This window comes from Giraffa tippelskirchi, chromosome 5 (assembly GCF_054371585.1).
Source record: "Giraffa tippelskirchi isolate mGirTip1 chromosome 5, T2T-mGirTip1v1.2.pri, whole genome shotgun sequence".
In the NCBI taxonomy this organism is placed as follows: Eukaryota; Metazoa; Chordata; class Mammalia; order Artiodactyla; family Giraffidae; genus Giraffa; species Giraffa tippelskirchi.
In genome coordinates, this window is record NC_137279.1 from 186,860,811 (window position 1) to 186,877,707 (window position 16,897).

General features: G+C 49.5%; 1 protein-coding gene across 2 annotated transcripts in view; it reads left to right on the forward strand.

Annotated features, from left to right (window-relative positions):
• The window catches only part of SAG (S-antigen visual arrestin), a 30,822-nt gene extending 17,669 nt beyond the window's left edge, over positions 1-13,153 (forward strand). The window contains exons 10-15 of one of the 2 annotated variants that reach the window (XM_081491022.1): positions 1,723-1,860; positions 3,941-4,018; positions 7,189-7,212; positions 9,186-9,241; positions 11,877-11,892; positions 12,916-13,153. In XM_081491022.1, the coding sequence (XP_081347148.1) occupies positions 1,723-1,860; positions 3,941-4,018; positions 7,189-7,212; positions 9,186-9,241; positions 11,877-11,892; positions 12,916-13,024 (421 nt within the window). In that variant the 3' untranslated portion in view covers positions 13,025-13,153. Of the gene's footprint in view, positions 1-1,722; positions 1,861-3,940; positions 4,019-7,188; positions 7,213-9,185; positions 9,256-11,876; positions 11,893-12,915 lie in introns of both variants that reach the window. The other variant, XM_081491023.1, reaches the window with a different exon arrangement.
• Positions 13,154-16,897: the final 3,744 nt, after the last annotated feature.

The window sequence follows — 16,897 nt, forward strand, 5'->3', positions numbered from 1 at the left end:
ATTGTAAGACAAAAATACTCTCATCATTGGAGGAAGGCAGTGCGGTGAGGAAAGACAGCCGATTCAGCAAGAAAACATTACATAATATTTAAAAGGCCACTTTGGGATAAACTGTTACTTAAAGCAGAACCTGGCCTGAGTTTACATCTCAGGGGAGAGAGACAGGAAATGAACCACTAACTGCCTCCGCGGGGCCAGGCCTGGGGTCAGTTCTACCTTTCAGACTGCATCCTTGCCCATCCTGGTGCCCGGGAGTCTTCCTGGCTCACCTGTTGGCATGTGCCCAACGATAGGAGGAAATAGTCCCCAACTGAGGTTTCCCCTAATATACCCCATTATCTGGTCCTCTTTTCAGCTCATTTTGCATCAAAGAGTCCCAGAAAACTGGACACCATCCTCGGTCCCCTCAAAAATGTGGGAGTGAAAATGAGGCTTTGGGGGCTCTGGTGGGCAGGCCAACCTGGGAACCAGGTCAGCCCTGATGCCCAAGCTGTTACCCACCATCCAGTCACAGATCCCGAAGGTGCTGGGAAGTGGCCAGGTGGGGCTTTGGTCCAGGGTCTTGGCAGAGGCCGTCAGCCAGGGTGCAGCAGGACAGGCCATGGTCCAAGGGGAGCCTGGGGGCCCCTTCCTACTGTAGTTAACCTTGACAAGGTAATTTCTGCTTCTATCACTCTGCTGCCCAAACCAAGCTTATTAAGAGAAGATTCCCCCTAGTCCCAAAGGCAAGGATGTGGGCCACCTTGTCTCAAGCAGGATTCTGTAAGGGATGTGTGCCCAGGAGCCTCCTGTGTGCACTTGGAGGCCGGAAAAGCCATAGCCACCTTCAACTCCCCAGGGAGATTGAGGAGGGTGTCAGTGGGGCTCCCCATCTGTCTGGGGGCAGGCCATGGAAAGGGCCCGAGGCTGGCTCCTGGGCAGGGTTTCCAGGGCCCTGCCTTTTCCTGGCCAGACAGAAGGATGAAGGTTATGTCAGGAACATGGCTACAGCCCGCCTGGGCTCTGTGATCAGAGGCGGCGCAGTGGCTGTTGGCACAGGCTTGGGAGCAGCCCGTGGGCGAGCGGCAGAGCCAACTCTCCAGCTTCAGACGCTGCTCTGTGAGCCGGGGACGCTGCTCGACCTGGGGAAACCACGCTGCCGTGCCCCTCGCTGCACCCAGGCCCACTGTTTGGCAGGGGGTCCCTGTGTCTATTAGATGCTGGGGACACTCCTCCCGGCTGGTGATGGAGGCGATCTGGGGGAGAAAGAGCCTCTGCTGCTCTGAACCCCAAACCGCCCAGTCTGTCCAGCTCACGTGGAGGCTCCCTGGGTGCACATTGGTCCTCCTGACAGGGACGACGCCCAGCCTGGGCTCACTGCTGGCCCTGACCGGTCACCCTGAAGCCCATCACGTGCTTCACAGAGTCTCGGGAGGAAACTGGGTGTGGTCCCTGATCCTTGGGCCAGTCGGTCTCACTTCACCCCACAGAACATTCCAGAAATTCAGCCATGGGAGCAGGCTGAGAGATGCTCCAATGTTGCTGCCAGCCTGTTTTGAGACGTCACTCATGTTCTCCTCCTTCTCATAAGACATGCACACCACCTCCGGGCTGTCTTTCCCAGGAGTTGCGGGGAACATGGGTTCTGGGAACTGCGTGAGCGTAGACAAGGTCTCCTGGGGGCCATGGTGGCCTTAGGCCTGTAAGAACAACTGGCTAAATCCACCGTGTTTCTTCCTGCAGGGAAAAAGTGCCGCCAAACAGCTCACTGACCAAGACGCTGACGTTGGTGCCCTTGCTGGCCAACAACCGCGAGAGAAGGGGCATCGCCCTGGATGGGAAGATCAAGCATGAGGACACGAACCTGGCCTCCAGCACCATGTAAGCCCCCGAGACTCGGTGCTGGCGGAGTTGGGGGAAGGGGTCTGGGTCTTCTCGTCCCAGTCCTGGGCTCACGGCTGGCGCATGGCACGGTGGCCGGCGGTGCAAAGCCAATGCTCAGTGGCCCGAGCAGGGACCCTCTCACTCATGCCTGGTATGATGTAGCGACTGCAGCTCTGGGCTCTGGAGACAGCCTTGTGCCAAAGCCCCGCTCCCTTGCTGGTCATCTGGGCCACCCCATCAGCTGTCTGAGTGAGGAGCTCAGTTTCCCCATCCGTAGAGTATGAGAGCTGACATGGATTATGGGAGACAGGGCACATCAAATGTGGGGCCTGGCACACAGTAAGTGCTCCAGAAAAGTCAGCTAGTACCTCTAAGAAATAGCATCAGCTAGCATTGAACTGAGTACCTCACGAAGGATGGAAACATCATTTATTCATTTCCATCTGGAAAGGTAAGGAGCAGGAGGTCCTGAGGGCTACGGATGTCAGCTCAATTTAAATGAAACTAAGCACTGATCTGCTGACCCAGCTCAGAATGTTGGACTGAATTGAGCCAGTGCATCCAGTAAAAACTAGATCAAAGCTTCTAAGTCAAATACCCCTGCCACCCCTCACCGTCCTCTGAGGCTACCGTTCCTGGCAGCATGTGTGCTGATGAGCCCTGAGGATTGGGGGTAGGAGCTGTCACCAGGCTCGGGGCTCACTGCCAGCTCCCCATACCACCCCCCACCTCCATCCTGTGTGACCCACGGCCCCAGTGATTGCATCCAGGTGATGCTGTCAGGAAAAGCTCTGAGATGAACAGTTGGGGCAGTGAACACCAGGCAGAAAGCAGGATCATGGGAGTCAAAGGGTTTCTGAGGACGATTTGCCAGCTGATGTGTTAGATTCTAAGCACGTCTGTGATGCTCTGGGAGATGGGAAAACAGGGAGACAACATCCTAGATCCAGGAACTCAAGGGTGAAGGAATCACAAAGTTCAAAATGACATGTGTGTTTGTAAAGATTTTCCGTGGTTCGTGGAGTATTATATAAACATGCCTGTCTCTCCGTGCTTTCTTTGGTGAGAAAGTTGAATTTCTACTCATTTCATGGATGAGGAAATTGAGATTTTACCAGATGAGAGGCTCAGCCAAGGTCACTGGGTCAGTCAGTGATAGAGCAAAGCCCACCCCTAGTCCCTAGCCTCGAGTTGATGCTTTCAAATTGTGGTGCTGTGGAGAAGACTCTTGAGAGTCCCTTGGACCGCAAGGAGATCCAACCAGTCCATCCTAAAGGAGATAAGTCCTGGGTGTTCATTGGAAGGACTGATGCTGAAGCTCCAATACTTTGGCCACCCACTGAGAAGAGCTGACTCATTGGAAAAGACTCTGATGCTGGGAAAGATTGAGGGCAGGAGGAGAAGGGGGTGACAGACAATGAAATGGTTGGATGGCATCAATGACTCAACTGACAGTGAAAGTGAAAGTCGCTCAGTCATGTCTGACTCTTTGCGACCCTATGGACTATACAGTCCATGGAATTCTCCAGGCCAGAATACTAGCATGGGTAGCCTTTCCCGTCTTCAGGGGATCTTCCCAACCCAGGGATTGAACCCAGGTCTCCCACATTGCAGCGGATTCTTTACCAGCTGAGCCACCAGGGAAGCCTAAGAATACTGAAGTGGGTAGCCTATCCCTTCTTCCACAGATCTTCTCAACCCAGGAATAGAACAGGGTCTCCTGCATTGCAGGCAGATTCTTTACCAACTGAGCTTCCTGGGAAGTCCATGAGTTTGAGCAAACTCCAGGAGATAGTGAAGGACAGGGAAGCCTAGCATGCTGCAGTCCATGGGGTTGCAAAGAGTCGGATACAACTTAGTGACTGAATGATGACAAATCCTAAGCCCCCCATCCACCCAGCGTCAGGGCTGCCTTCCAGCGCCCCAGACAGTGAGGACACAGAAGAACACGGATGACCTGGTCTCTTGGAGAGGGTGGTCCCCCACCTGGGGAGCCTAGGGAGAAGGGTTGATCCATCCGGTCTCTGCTTCCTACTGCTCCTCTGCATTCTTCCGTTTTTCTTTTCTGTTTGAACAGCATAAAGGAGGGAATAGACAAGACCGTCATGGGGATCCTGGTGTCTTACCAGATCAAGGTGAAGCTCACAGTGTCAGGGTGAGTGTCCACGCCCCAACATGCCGCCTGCTCTGTCTGGCCATCAGCCATCTGAATGGTTTCGTTCCCGAGTGATTGGGAGACAGAAAGCAAGAAAGGTCCACAAATTCTACCAATTACATGGTAGGGTTTGAGAAAGACTATTGGTCTAGTTTCACAATTCTGCCTGATGTAACATTACAGAGACAAAGGTAGAAAAGCAGACTGCAAAACACGTACACTTGGGTACCACCTGGCAAGAATGGGTATGCATGTTGTCACCTGTTTAAGCTGATCTAGGAAAGGAGAGACAGTCTAGTCTTTGATGGTACTTCAGAAAAGCATCAGTTCAGTTCAGTTCAGTCACTCAGTCACATCTGACTCTGCGACCCCATGGACTGCAGCACGCCAGGCTTCCCTGTCCATCACCAACTCCCAGACCTTGCTCAAACTCATGTCCATTGAGTCAGTGATGCTATACCACCATCTCATCCTCTGTCATCCCCTTCTCCTCCCGCCTTCAATCTTTCCCAGTACCAGGGTCTTTTTCAATGAGTCAGTTCTTTGCATCAGGTGGCCAAAGTATTGGAGTTTCAGCTTCAACATCAGTCCTTCCAATGAATATTCAGGACTGATTTCCTTTAGGATTGACTGGTTGGATCTCCTTGCAGTCCAAGGGACTCTCAAGAGTCTTCTCCAACACCACAGTTCAAAATCATCAGTTCTTCAGTGCTCAGCTTTCTTCACAGTCCAACTCTCACATCCATACATGACCACTGGAAAAACCATAGCCTTGACTAGATGGACCTTTGTTGGCAAAGTAATGTCTCTGCTTCTTAATATGCTATCTAGGTTGGTCATAGCTTTTCTTCTAAGGAGCAAGTGTCTTTTAATTTCATGGCTGCAGTCACCATCTGCAGTGATTTTGGAACCCAAGAAAATAAAGTCTGTCACTGTTTCCATTGTTTCCCCTTCTATTTGCTATGGAGTGATGGGATCCGATGCCATGATCTTAGTTTCTTGAATGTTGAGTTTTAAGCCATCTTTTTCACTCTCCTCTTTCACTTTCATCCAGAGGCTCTTTAGTTCTTCTTCACTTTCTGCCATAAAGCTGGTGTCATTTGCATATCTGAGGTTATCGATATTTCTCCTGGAAATCTTGATTCCAGCTTGTGTTTCCTCCAGCCCAGCATTTCTCATGATGTACTCTGCATATAAGTTAAATAAGCAGGGTGACAGTTTTCAGCCGTGACATACTCCTTTCCCTGTTTGGAACCAGTCTGTTTTTCCATATCTGGTTCTAACTGTTGCTTCTCGACCTGCATACAGATTTCTCAAGAGGCAAGTCAGGTGGTCTGGTGTTCCCAACTCTTGAAGAATTTTCCACAGTTTGTTGTGATCTCCCCAGTCAAAGGGTTTGGTGTTATCAATAAAGCAGAAGTAGATGTTTTTCTGGAACTCTTGCTTTTTCTATGATCCAACGGATTTTGGCAATTTGATCTCTGGTTCCTTTGCCTTTTCTAAATCCAGCTTGAATATCTGGAAGTTCATGGTTCATGTACTGTTGAAGCCTGGCTTAGAGAATTTTGAGCATTACTTTGCTATCATGTGAGATGAGTACAATTGTGCAGTAGTTTGAAGATTCTTTGGCATTGCCCTTCTTTGGGATTGGAATGAAAACTGATTTTTCCAGTCCTGTGGCCACTGCTGAGTTTTCCAGATTTGCTAGCGTATTGAGTGCAGCACTTTCACAGCATCATCTTTTAGGATTTAAAATAGCTCAACTGGAGTTCCATGACCTCCACTAGCTTTGTTCGTAGTGATGCTTCCTGAGGCCCACTTGACTTCGCATTCCAGGATGTCTGGCTCTAGGTGAGTGATCACACCATCATGGTTATCTGGGTCATGAAGATCTTTTTTGTACAGTTCTTCTGTGTATTCTTGCCACCTCTTCTTAATATCTTCTGCTTCTGTTAGGCCCATGCCATTTCTGTCTTTTATTGTGCCCATCTTTGCATAAAATGTTCCCTTGGTATCTCTAATATTCTTGAAGAGATCTCTAGTTCTCTTCAGAAAAGCATGGTAGCTGGGAAATGAATTCACAATGCATCTCAGGAGGCTCCATCCATAATGGGGAGGCTTTCCCCGCCCCCCAAAAAATCATTACAGGACTGAGGAGTCTCCTTTTCACACTAGAGCACAGATATCTTATAGTTCTGAGGAAACGGTTTTCCATCTTTTTTTGAATTCAATTTCTTTCACTTTAAAAATCTCATCAAGGGACTTCCCTGTTGGTCCTGTGATTAAAACTGTGTGCTTCCAACTCAATGGGTGTGGTTCAATTCCTAGTTGGGGAACTAAGATCCCACATGCCATGTGGCATGGTAAAAAAAAAGAACGAAATCTCATCAAAAGGGAAAAACTCGACTTCTCATTTTCCTTTTCAAATTCCATCGCCAAAGGCTCTGGCCTTTTACCTTAATGAGTCCTGGGTAGTTCAGCCATCAAGGCAAATCTATGTGTATATTCCATAAGTCTCAGTGGACGAAGAGGTCCCCAAATTTTGGTTGAAACCACAAAGTAGACCATGGGTTGATTTTGCAGATTTCGTTAACACAGCATTGTAGTTGTCCTGTTTTACAAAGCGTATGGTGTTGAGACTTCCCTGGCAGTCCATTGGTTAAGCCTCTGTGCTTCCAACACCAGGGACGCAGGTTCAATTCCTGGTTACAGAATTAAGATCCCAAATGCCCAAGGCCAAGATATATATACAGATATATATGCATATATAGAAATAGTATCTACGTCTATATCTATAAAGTGTATAGTGCTTTCTTTCACTTGCTCTGAGAGGATCTAAACAGAGTCGAATGTAGCAGTCAAGGTAAGTGTTTAGCAGATGTTGCATGGTGACCTTTGTGGCCATGAGAGAAATTCTGGACCAGCGTTTATTCTTGAACTTTAGGGCTTAAACCTAAGTGATTTCTCTTTTAAACTAACCCGCTTGAGAAAGCCATGAAGCCAGAAGCAGAGAGGAATAGCAGAGTGCACTGTGAGGAACACAAAGGTCCTGAGAGTTGTGGGTGACGAGGGACCCGAGGGGGACGCATCCATCTCTGAATAACGGCGAGGAGGGTCGTGTTACCACCGCGGAAAGTCACCACAGCCCTATTTGTGTTTTTGTTTCCTAGCCTTCTGGGAGAGCTCACCTCCAGGTAAGCCTCGTCACCTTCCTTCTCTGCTTGATTCCAGGGTATGAAGGGGACAAACCTGGGGTTTAAAACAGGACAGTGTCCCGCTCCGTGATGATGGGAAATGTGCCCGCTCACACCGTGCAAACCTTGGCTGACAGGTGTGAGGCTGGGATCTTTCGTGGGGACTGTAGCTGGGTCTGCCCCTGGGTGAAGACACACGCATAGACACACCTTCAGAAAACAGGCATACTCCACGCAGTTGCCCCTGTGTGTATGCACGTGTGTTCAGGGGTAAAATACACATAACGTGAAGTCTGCCATTTTAACCATTTAAACCTGTGCAGTTCAGGAACTTCCTTGGTGGTCCAGTGGTTAAGATTCTGTGCTTCCCATGTAAACCCATGGCTGATTCATGTCAATGTATGGCAAAAACTACTACAATATTGTAAAGTAATTATCCTCCAACTAAAATAAATAAATTTATTAAAAAAAAAAAAAAGATTCTGTGCTTCCAATGTAGGGAGCACAGGTTCAATCCCTGGTGGGGAAGCTAAGACTCACATGCCGCTTGGTGCAGCCAAAAAAAAAAAAAAAAAAAAGCCAAACCAAACAATAGAGTTCAGTGGCGTCAAGGACACTCCCAGAGTGCGTGACTGTCGCCATTCTCCAGTTCTTGTACCCTGTGCCCATCCCCAAAGGAAACCGCATACCTCTTGAGCCATCTCTCCCACGCTCCCCACTCCTCAGCAACCGCTAATCTACCGTCTAACTCTGTACATTTGCCTCATCTGGACATTTTATATGAAGGGAATCAGGCAATATTTGTCCCTTTGTGACTGGCTTCCTCACTTGGCACGTTGGCAGTGTCCATGTTGTAACATGTCAGTACTTCTTTCCTGTTTATGGCTGAGATGCAGTCCATGGTATGAGTGGACCACATTTTGTTCATCCATTCATTGGTGGGTAGACATTTGGGTTGTTTCCACCTTTGGGCTTTTGTGAATAGCGACAGCAGCCTTTTAAATAAAGCACAAAGAGGCAGCAGGTAAGACATGTTTGAGGCAGGTGCTGACCTTATATATGCCGTCACTGACTCCTATCACCCCCCCTTCCGTGGAACCCAGGGCAACTTCTCTCCTAGACCCTGGCCACACGGGGATCCGCCAAGAGCACTTTATCAACACATGAGATTTGACCAAAGCAGTGACCCCAGGGTGGGAGGCGGTGGGTCCTGGGTGAAACAGGGAGTAATCCTTGTCCCCCCCGCCCCTCCCGACCCCTTTCCATTCTTCCTGTGTCCAGATTTTCCTTCTGCCCCTTCCTGACTCCCTGTCCTCCTTTTTCTGTATAAAATCCAAGCCTCCTCAAAGTCCTGTAGCTTCTGGAATTGGCTGGACTCTGCTCATCCCAAGGGACTGCTCTCCACAAGACCCAGGTCTCCAGCATTGCAGGCAGATTCTTTACCTTCTGAGCCACCAGGGGAGCCCAGGTGGTACTAGTGGTAAAGAACTCGTCTGCCAATGCAAGAGACGTACGTTCGATCCCTGAGTTGGGAAGATCCCCCTGGAGAAAGGCATGGCAACCCACTCCAGTATTCTTGCCTGGAGAAGCCCATGGACAGAGAACCTGGGGAGGCTGCAGTCCACAGGGTCTCAAAGAGTCAGACATAACTGAGTTGACTTAGCATGCACTACGTCCCTGGACATCCCACTACTTAGCATGTCCATGAAACTAATAACCAGGAGGAAAGGGAACCCCAAAATCCTGGGCTCCTCAGCCTCGTTCAAGTGGAGTTTCTGGACCACATTCCAGGGAATACATTTAAAAATTCCTTCCTGACCACTTCCTGATATCTGGTTTGTTTCGTTTTGGACCTTGCTGAGTCCTCCTTCAGCAGGGGCCTGGGAATCTTTCTCGAAGCTCTGCAGTCACAGCTCTCAGCTGTGCATTTACAACTATGCACATTCTGACCACTCTGCCTCTTTTGTTTCTAGTGAAGTGGCCACTGAGGTGCCATTCCGCCTCATGCACCCTCAGCCAGAGGACCCAGGTCAGTCACGCCTTGTCTTGGCTTTCTCTAGTCCTACACCACCCGCGGATTTCTTACTTAGTCACTGCTAGTTCTTCCTTGACTGCGTCTCTGGGCACGGAGGGGGACAGGCATCCGAGGTCACGGGCCACATTCAAGTGCCCTGGGCCCTCCCAGAAACCAGGGATCAGCGACTACATCAGAGGGCTCGTCCGGTGGTCCAGGCGGTTTGTCCAGCTCCAGTGAGGGCCTGGAGGATGTAGCATCCTTGCTTGGATATGGGCTATCTCGTTAGGTTTTGTTAGGAATGATTTAAAAGCAGACACTTTGCTGTGAATAAGCTTGGGTTGAGATTTAAAGAAAATTCGGGCGAAAGATAAATTTGACAGCCTGAGGCTTTTGCATTTCATTTGGGAGCATTAGTAGGAATTTAGAAGGTGAGTATTTCTGAGAGTGGCAGCTGTGATGAGAATACAGAAGTTACTAGAAATGAGAGTCAGGCTGGGATCCTAACGCCTGGGCTCCTTTGAATTGTCAGTCCATTGGCTCCTGTATGGATGTTAAAAACAAATGAAGCCATGATTGTGCAGCTCTGTGAGCAAGCTAAAAACCAGAGGGCTTTAGCTTGTAAAACTGTACATGTAAATAGGTGAATTGTATGATATGTGAATAGGACTTCTCCGGTGGCTCAGATGGTAAAGAATCTGCCTGCAATGCAGGAGACCCAGGTTTGATCCTTGGGTCGGGAAGGTCCCCTGGAGAAGGAAATGGCAACCCCCTCCAGTATTGTTGCCTGGGGAACTCCATGGACAGAGGAGCCTGGCGGGCTACAGTCCATGGGGTCACGAAGAGTCGGACACAACTGAGCGACTAACCACAGCACAACTCTTTTGAAAGGGGTAAATGAAGCAGCAAAATTAATGTGGATGCAATCTCAGAAATTCTGAGGAAAAATTCTCCATTGTGTGTTAAGGTGGCTTAGTTGGCAGGAAAGAAAAATGGACCTGTCTGGATGAGAACCCTCCAGAGTTATAGTAATTAAGAACATTTTAAGTAAAAGTGATGTAAACAAGCGGGGTTTATTTTTCTTATATTTTATAAAAAGCCTTTCTACACTGATAATGAGACAGCATTTAAACATCAGAATGTTCCCCCATATTCATTTTGGCTTTGTCTCAAAACTGTTTTGTCTCAAAGTATGTCTTCTAAATATTTTGGATTCAAATACTCAATGTGCTTTGCCAAAAACTTCCCTTGGGGGAAAAACACACAGCCTAACCATATTTTATTATTATTATTATTATTCATTTATGCTTGTGTCATTAAAACACTATTTTAAACTCTGTGAGATTGTGATGCATTCTGGTCCCTTTCAAGGACATTTTAAAAGGCCGTTTTAAAACTATGACCAGAGGAGATGTCATCGCTGGTGTCAGATCCTTTTCTGGCCCTGTGAACACTTTAGGACTTCTCTTGGGGGAAGTGGGGTTTTTCCTTTCCTGGGTATGACGTCTTCATGTCCCAGTCATTATGGCCCTTACACTGAACCTATTACAACATCAAGGCTAAGACAATGATCTTTCATACTGTCAGATTTCAGGGAGAAAGAACAAATCACCCCACGGACTAGGAGTTCTGATTCCCTGAGGTTTATGTGTCCCAAGTTTCATTTGCAGATGCATACTCATATCTCACTAGCCTGGTCCCTGACTCCCTGAGTCTAGATGAGGAGATGCTAAACAGAGAAAGCATAAACTAGAGTTAAGAAGCCCTGCCAGGGCTAGAGGCCAAGTGGTTTGTACGCAGTAAGTGCTAGAGAAATGCTACTGAGTTTTTATTGTCCTTTGTCTAGAGCATTCTTACAGAATTCAGGTTTTGACTCTCTTCAAGGCTGATGGTCGCACTTAGTATAATTCTATGCTCAGCACCGAGGAGGGGTTGTCCAGGATGGTTCTTGCCCAGTGTTGTTTTTGATGCATCAGCCTCTTGGTAGGTCCCTCACCCTAACAGCTGCTGGGGTGCACGTTCGGTGTCAAGTCCCAGGACTCACCCCTAGAGAGCGGGACGTGGAAGGTGGACCTGGTGTACTTCCACCGCATGGGAGGTGGCCCGTGAACAGCTTCCGGGGACTCTGATCTGGACAGGGTCCAAAGGACATGTCCTAGGGAGAAAGGCTTTGACAAGAGAAGCCCAGCCGCAGAAGGGATGAGGTTAAGCAGGGAGAGGGTCTAGAGGTGAGGCTGTGGCTGTTCCATCTGGGGAGGTGCAGGTTGAGGGGGCACCTTTCGGAGGAAGCGATGGTTAAAAACACAGGGAGAGGGGCTTCCCTGGTGGTCCAGTGGCTAAGACTCTGTGCTCTCAATGCAGGGGGCCCGTGTTCGATCCCTGGTCAGGGAACCATACCCCACATGCTGCAACTAAGACTCTGAGCAGCCAAATCAATAAATAACTATTTTAACAATAGAACAAAAATGCAGGGAAAAAGGCCCTCCGAGGGGGACCTGGCCAAGAAGCAGGAATGACATGCAATTCTCATAAAATGCGTGTTTCCGGGCATTTTATTGCTCCACGTGTAAAGTGACCTAATGACAGAAGAAGATTTCTGCTAGACAGGATGGATGCTAATAGATGTTTCTCCTCTCTTCCACGCTCACAGATACCGCCATGGAAAGGTGAGCACTGCCCGGCGTTAGCCCCGTTCTGTGACCTCCTCCTCCACAACCCTAGAGCGAGCCTTCACACTTGTGTGTGTTTTGTTTTTTCTTCTTCTTCTTCTTTTTTTTTTTAAAATGCAAGTGCCTGACTTAGGCTTTGATTGCCGAGGCATCCACTTCAAAGAGGCATCCACTTCAGCAATGGCTATCTTGAATAAACACATTGCCAGCCACAGGACTAGATCCCAGCCAGGCCGGCTGTCCCCACTGAAGCGCCTCTGTTTTAGAGATTTCGGTTGATTTCAGTAGCCGATCCTTCGAGCCACTTGTTCTTTGGTCCCGGTGCGCTTTAAATTCCCCGCTCTTCTGTTTTAAAACTCACCAATAAAGAGTGAGCCCTCGAAACTCTAGACACCCCCACCCCTCGACCCCAGTAAATGCAGAACACCCCAGGCCTGTGTCCCTGAGCTCTTTATCCGTGACTTTGCTGTGTGGCCCCGGGCGTGCTGTGTACCTCCCAGGTCCTGTAAGTAATAAACCTTTATTTTCTCAAAGTTTCCGGATGGTTATTGCTGAAGGGCATCTTGCAATCCTAACAGGAACCACGAGGGCCAGGCCAGCCACAGCAGTAGTTATTAATAGGCTAAGACCTGCACAAAACAAGCACAAACCAGTTTGTGGGGTGGGGGGTCTTTCTGTAGCCCTACTCTCTCAACACTGGTGCAAGCCCTGGCTTTCCCGTTGCTCCCTACTGTCAGGGCATGAACACATGTGGACACGCGCACACACGTACACACACAGTTATCCCAAGCATGTGTGTCTGCTCTGGGGGTTGCTTCGTTGTTTCACATTTTTGTTTGCTAAAGCGATTTTACGCGGAAAGCTGGGAGGAGGACGGCCTTGTCCCCCGTTGCATCAGTGGGAGAATCTTGACGGGTTCCTCTTGCAAAAGGAAGATCAAGGACCTTGTTTTTCCTCCGGATTTCATCGCAAGCTCCAAAGAACATGCCTTGATCAAAATGCTCTTTGTTTTTATTTTAGTTTTCAGGATGAAAATTTTGTTTTTGAGGAGTTTGCTCGCCAAAATCTGAAAGATGCAGGAGAATATAAGGAAGAGAAGACAGACCAGGAGGCGGCTATGGATGAATGAAGAGGCCGGCTCAGGACGCGGGATATGGGGTCGCTAGCCACGTGATAGCAGGGCTCCAGATAGCCCTTTAGTGACGCTAAATTCCAAAGTGTGGGTCTTTTTCACAGAAATAAAGTTTGTTCTGCCCTGGTTGTGAGTCAGGCTGACTTGTTGGGGCGGCTGAGTGAGTTAGAAACACGCAAGGGACAGCCTTGAATCTGGGGGTGCGGGGGCATGGGAGAGTGGCTTGGCGGGGAGAAGGACCCTTCAAGGTAAGAAGGCATCCTGAAATCATGTGCTCACCTGACGCGGGGCTAGTGTGTCCCAGGCTTTCTCCAGGGCCTCTGGGGTAGGCTGTTTCCCTGGAAACTTGGGGAAGGGGGCGGCGCGGGGCAGTGTGTCTAGTGACCTGAGCTATCCTAGCTCCAGGGCACCCACAGAGCCTCCCCAGAGAAACAGGGCAGTGGACGAATGTGGGCAAAACCACTCTTCATCTCTGATTCAACTTTGGTAAAGAATCCGCCTGCAATGCGGGAGACTTGGGTTCAATCCCTGGGTTGGGAAGATCCCCTGGAGAAGGGAAAGGCTACCCATTCCAGTATTCTGGCCTGGAGAATTCCATGGACTATACAGTCCATGGAGTCGCAAAGAGTCAGACACGACTGGGCGCCTTCACTTTCATTTTCACTTCACTTTGGATCCAAGTCCTGCTTGAGCTCTGGGTTGTTGGGTTGTTTCTATTGAATGCAAGCAGTGAAATTCGAGTTGTCTGGTGTAAAGGGGAAAAAAGGAATGTATTGGAAGGACTCAGAGTGGCTCAGAGAACTGACTTAAAGGAAGAATCTGAGCTGCCACACCTGAGGTGGGTGGAAATCAGAGAAGCCCCAGGGGTCATACCCCAGGAGCTCCAAGTCCTGCCCTCTGGGTTGGCCATTCACCCCTGGTGGCCTAGCACCAAATGCTCCTAGTCTCTGAGTCTCTGGTTCCTGTGTGCTATTTCTGGGAAGGAGAATCTGGCCCGACTTCGGTCAGGGGATCAATGCCTCGGGGCCAGCGATGGCAGAGCCCTGCCCTGGGAATGGGTTGTCCTAGAAGACGGGGTTCTCCGTGAGTCCCATGGGCTTCATGGTTAGACTGCCTTCACTGGGATTGGGCATTGAAGGGGTCAGAGAGAGGAAAGCTTGTGTCCAGGAGGAAAGTGAAGCTGAAGAAGGAGAAGATGTAACGGAGGTGATGCCAGGGCTCTGTCTTTGCAGAGTCCTCTTCTTGGCCTGTGCTACCCCAGCTTTGGGGTCTGCTGCTGATGGCAGAGAGACTGAATGGCTCTCTTGGTGCCCACGGAGGGCCTGGGGGAATGTGTTGACGGCCTCCTGGTCCGTGCCTCAAGGGGATACAATGAAAGGGGGTTGGAGAGTTCTACACAGTTTAACCCACTCACAGGAGGCATGAGGGTGGATGGGAGAGGGCCAGTGTCGGCTGGACACTCAGGGTCAGGTCTCCAGGACCAAGAGCAGTGGCAGAGGACCAGAGCAGGAAGGCCCCACACCTGGGTTTGTTCGGCACAATTCCAGGCTGTCTGTGTCCTGGGGACTGAGATTTAGATTGGAGGCTCCCCTCGGGAACCTAGGACAGGATCCCATACTCACAAATCGAAGTCTGAACTCGAGTGTTGAATAGGAGGCCTTCCGATATTGATAGCAATGAGGATTCATTTCTGGAGAAGAGCTAATTATAATTCAGGCATAAAACTGGGCCTTTGGCCTGTGGGTGAGCAGGGTTGGACATAACCTTCCTTTTTTTCTGCCGTGCTAAGGGAACAGCAAGCAGGCTTCCACTCCAGCCACGCCCCTGTCTCAGGACACTCAGGGTTGGAGGCACACTCCTCTGGGGATCCGAGCCCTTCTGCTGCCTATCCACTGCCCAAGCCCACAGGTCAGCTGTGGTTGGCTCCTGCCGGAGATCCTGGGCAAGACGGGGACCTGGGACTGTGCCCAGCGGGCCTGGTGAGAGAATCAGTCACTCGGTTCCTGCATTGCTCGACCCCAGGATATCCTAAGTCAGGGTGGACAGTAATAGGCCGGACCTTTGAAAGCATGTGGGTGTGAGAGCCAGAGAGGAAGGCCAATCCCCGGAGAACAAAGGTCAGGACAGCCCTGGCCCTCCAGGTTATTTTGGTAACAAAACGCCTGACTTTCGCGTGCTGGCTAGTTTACCATCTGCGGCTGGCCACCCCCGTGAGAGCTCTGGGGTGGGAGCAGGAAGTGAGCCACTGCTGCCTGACCAGGATAAGGAATCTCGCCTGGCCGAGCCTGTGCACCAGAGATGTGTCTGCTTGGCGTGCAGACCCCTGGCATCGAGAGGCAGGAAGTCCGTGTGCAGGTTGGATGGGCGGCCCAGGGCTTTCTAGGTACGTGTGGTGGGAGACACAGGGTGCCAAGGAGCTGAGGGTGCTGCAGGGAGAAAGTGGTGTCTGACAACTTGGGGCAAAGTTCTGCAACCTGCAACCAAAGGGCTGGAGAAGTAGGGATCGCTACTGATTTTTGGGTATCTACACCATGCTTGGGAAGTACCAACCGTGCCTTCCATTCGTTAGATGAGAAAACTGCAGTTCAGAGAGGTTATGTCCCTTACCCAAGGTCACACAGCTAGTGAGAGTTGGAGTCAAGACTTAAACTCTGGTTTCCCAGAGTCGATAAGAATCAGAACTCTGCTCACAACATTTTTTTCTTTTTTGGCCGCACCACATGGCATATGAGATTTTAGCTCCCCAACCAGGGATCCAACCTGTGACCCTACGGTGGAAGTGTAGAGTCCTAACCACCAGACCACCAGGCAGCTCCCTTTCGCTCACCTTTTGATGCTGAATCTGTATATGAGAGTGTGGGGTGGGGGGGAAGGGGAAGATTGGGATTTATGATTCAACAATGGCTGCCCTTAAGCTTTTTTAAGTTGAAAATATTAATATTATTGAGGTAGTTATAGGTTCACATGCAGTAGTAGGAGATAATACGGAGGGATTCCCCAAAGGTAACATCTTGCAAAACTATAGCAGATACCATGATCAGGAAATTGACATTCATACAGTCCACCAATCTTTTTCATACTTCCTCCATTTTAGTTTTTACTTGCATTCGTGTGTGTGTGTGTGTCTTTTATCATGTGTAGATACCTTCTTTTTAGAGCGTCTGTTTTCCTATTCCTCTAGCATTTTTCACTGCTTGCCTCCCAACCTAACCTCACAGCTCTAAGGGTCTCGTTTACTGATTCTCGGCAGGTGGGCAGGGAGGGGGCTGGAGGTGGGCACATTTGGAAATGTATAGGGGGCAGCATTTGGTGACACAGGTCCCCGGGCGCTAGGGAAACTTTACGTCCGACACAGCAAAGAAACGTCCTGCTCCAGATGTCAGTCATCACCCTAGTTCAGGGTAAAATAATTCCTGTGTTTTCAAGTGCACCGTTTTATCTACTCTAACGTGAAGCGGTTCTTTCTGACAGGAGGTGCACTTCTGCACTGACAGGTCGAGAAAAGAAAGATTAGGTTGGATGTGAAGTGTGTTATTACTGCCACCTCGAATATGCCCTTAAGGTGGGGTAGACTCGGGGAGCAGAGAGCATTGTTAGCGGTGATTCACAGCGTGACTCACTCCATCAGGAGGTGCCCGGTGACTGTGCGCTTACAGGCACCACCTCGGGGGAGGTCTCCAAGGGAACAGCTCAGCAGCCACCCGAGAACACAAAGGCTTCTTCGATCATCAGAAAAAATATGCCAGTTATGTGCCTCCGATTGCAGAACATAATACAGTTCTTACTAAGCCTAATACTCTTTTTAAAAATATACTTTATTTTCAAATAGTTTTAGATGTACAGAAAAGTGGCAAAGTACAGTGAGTCCCT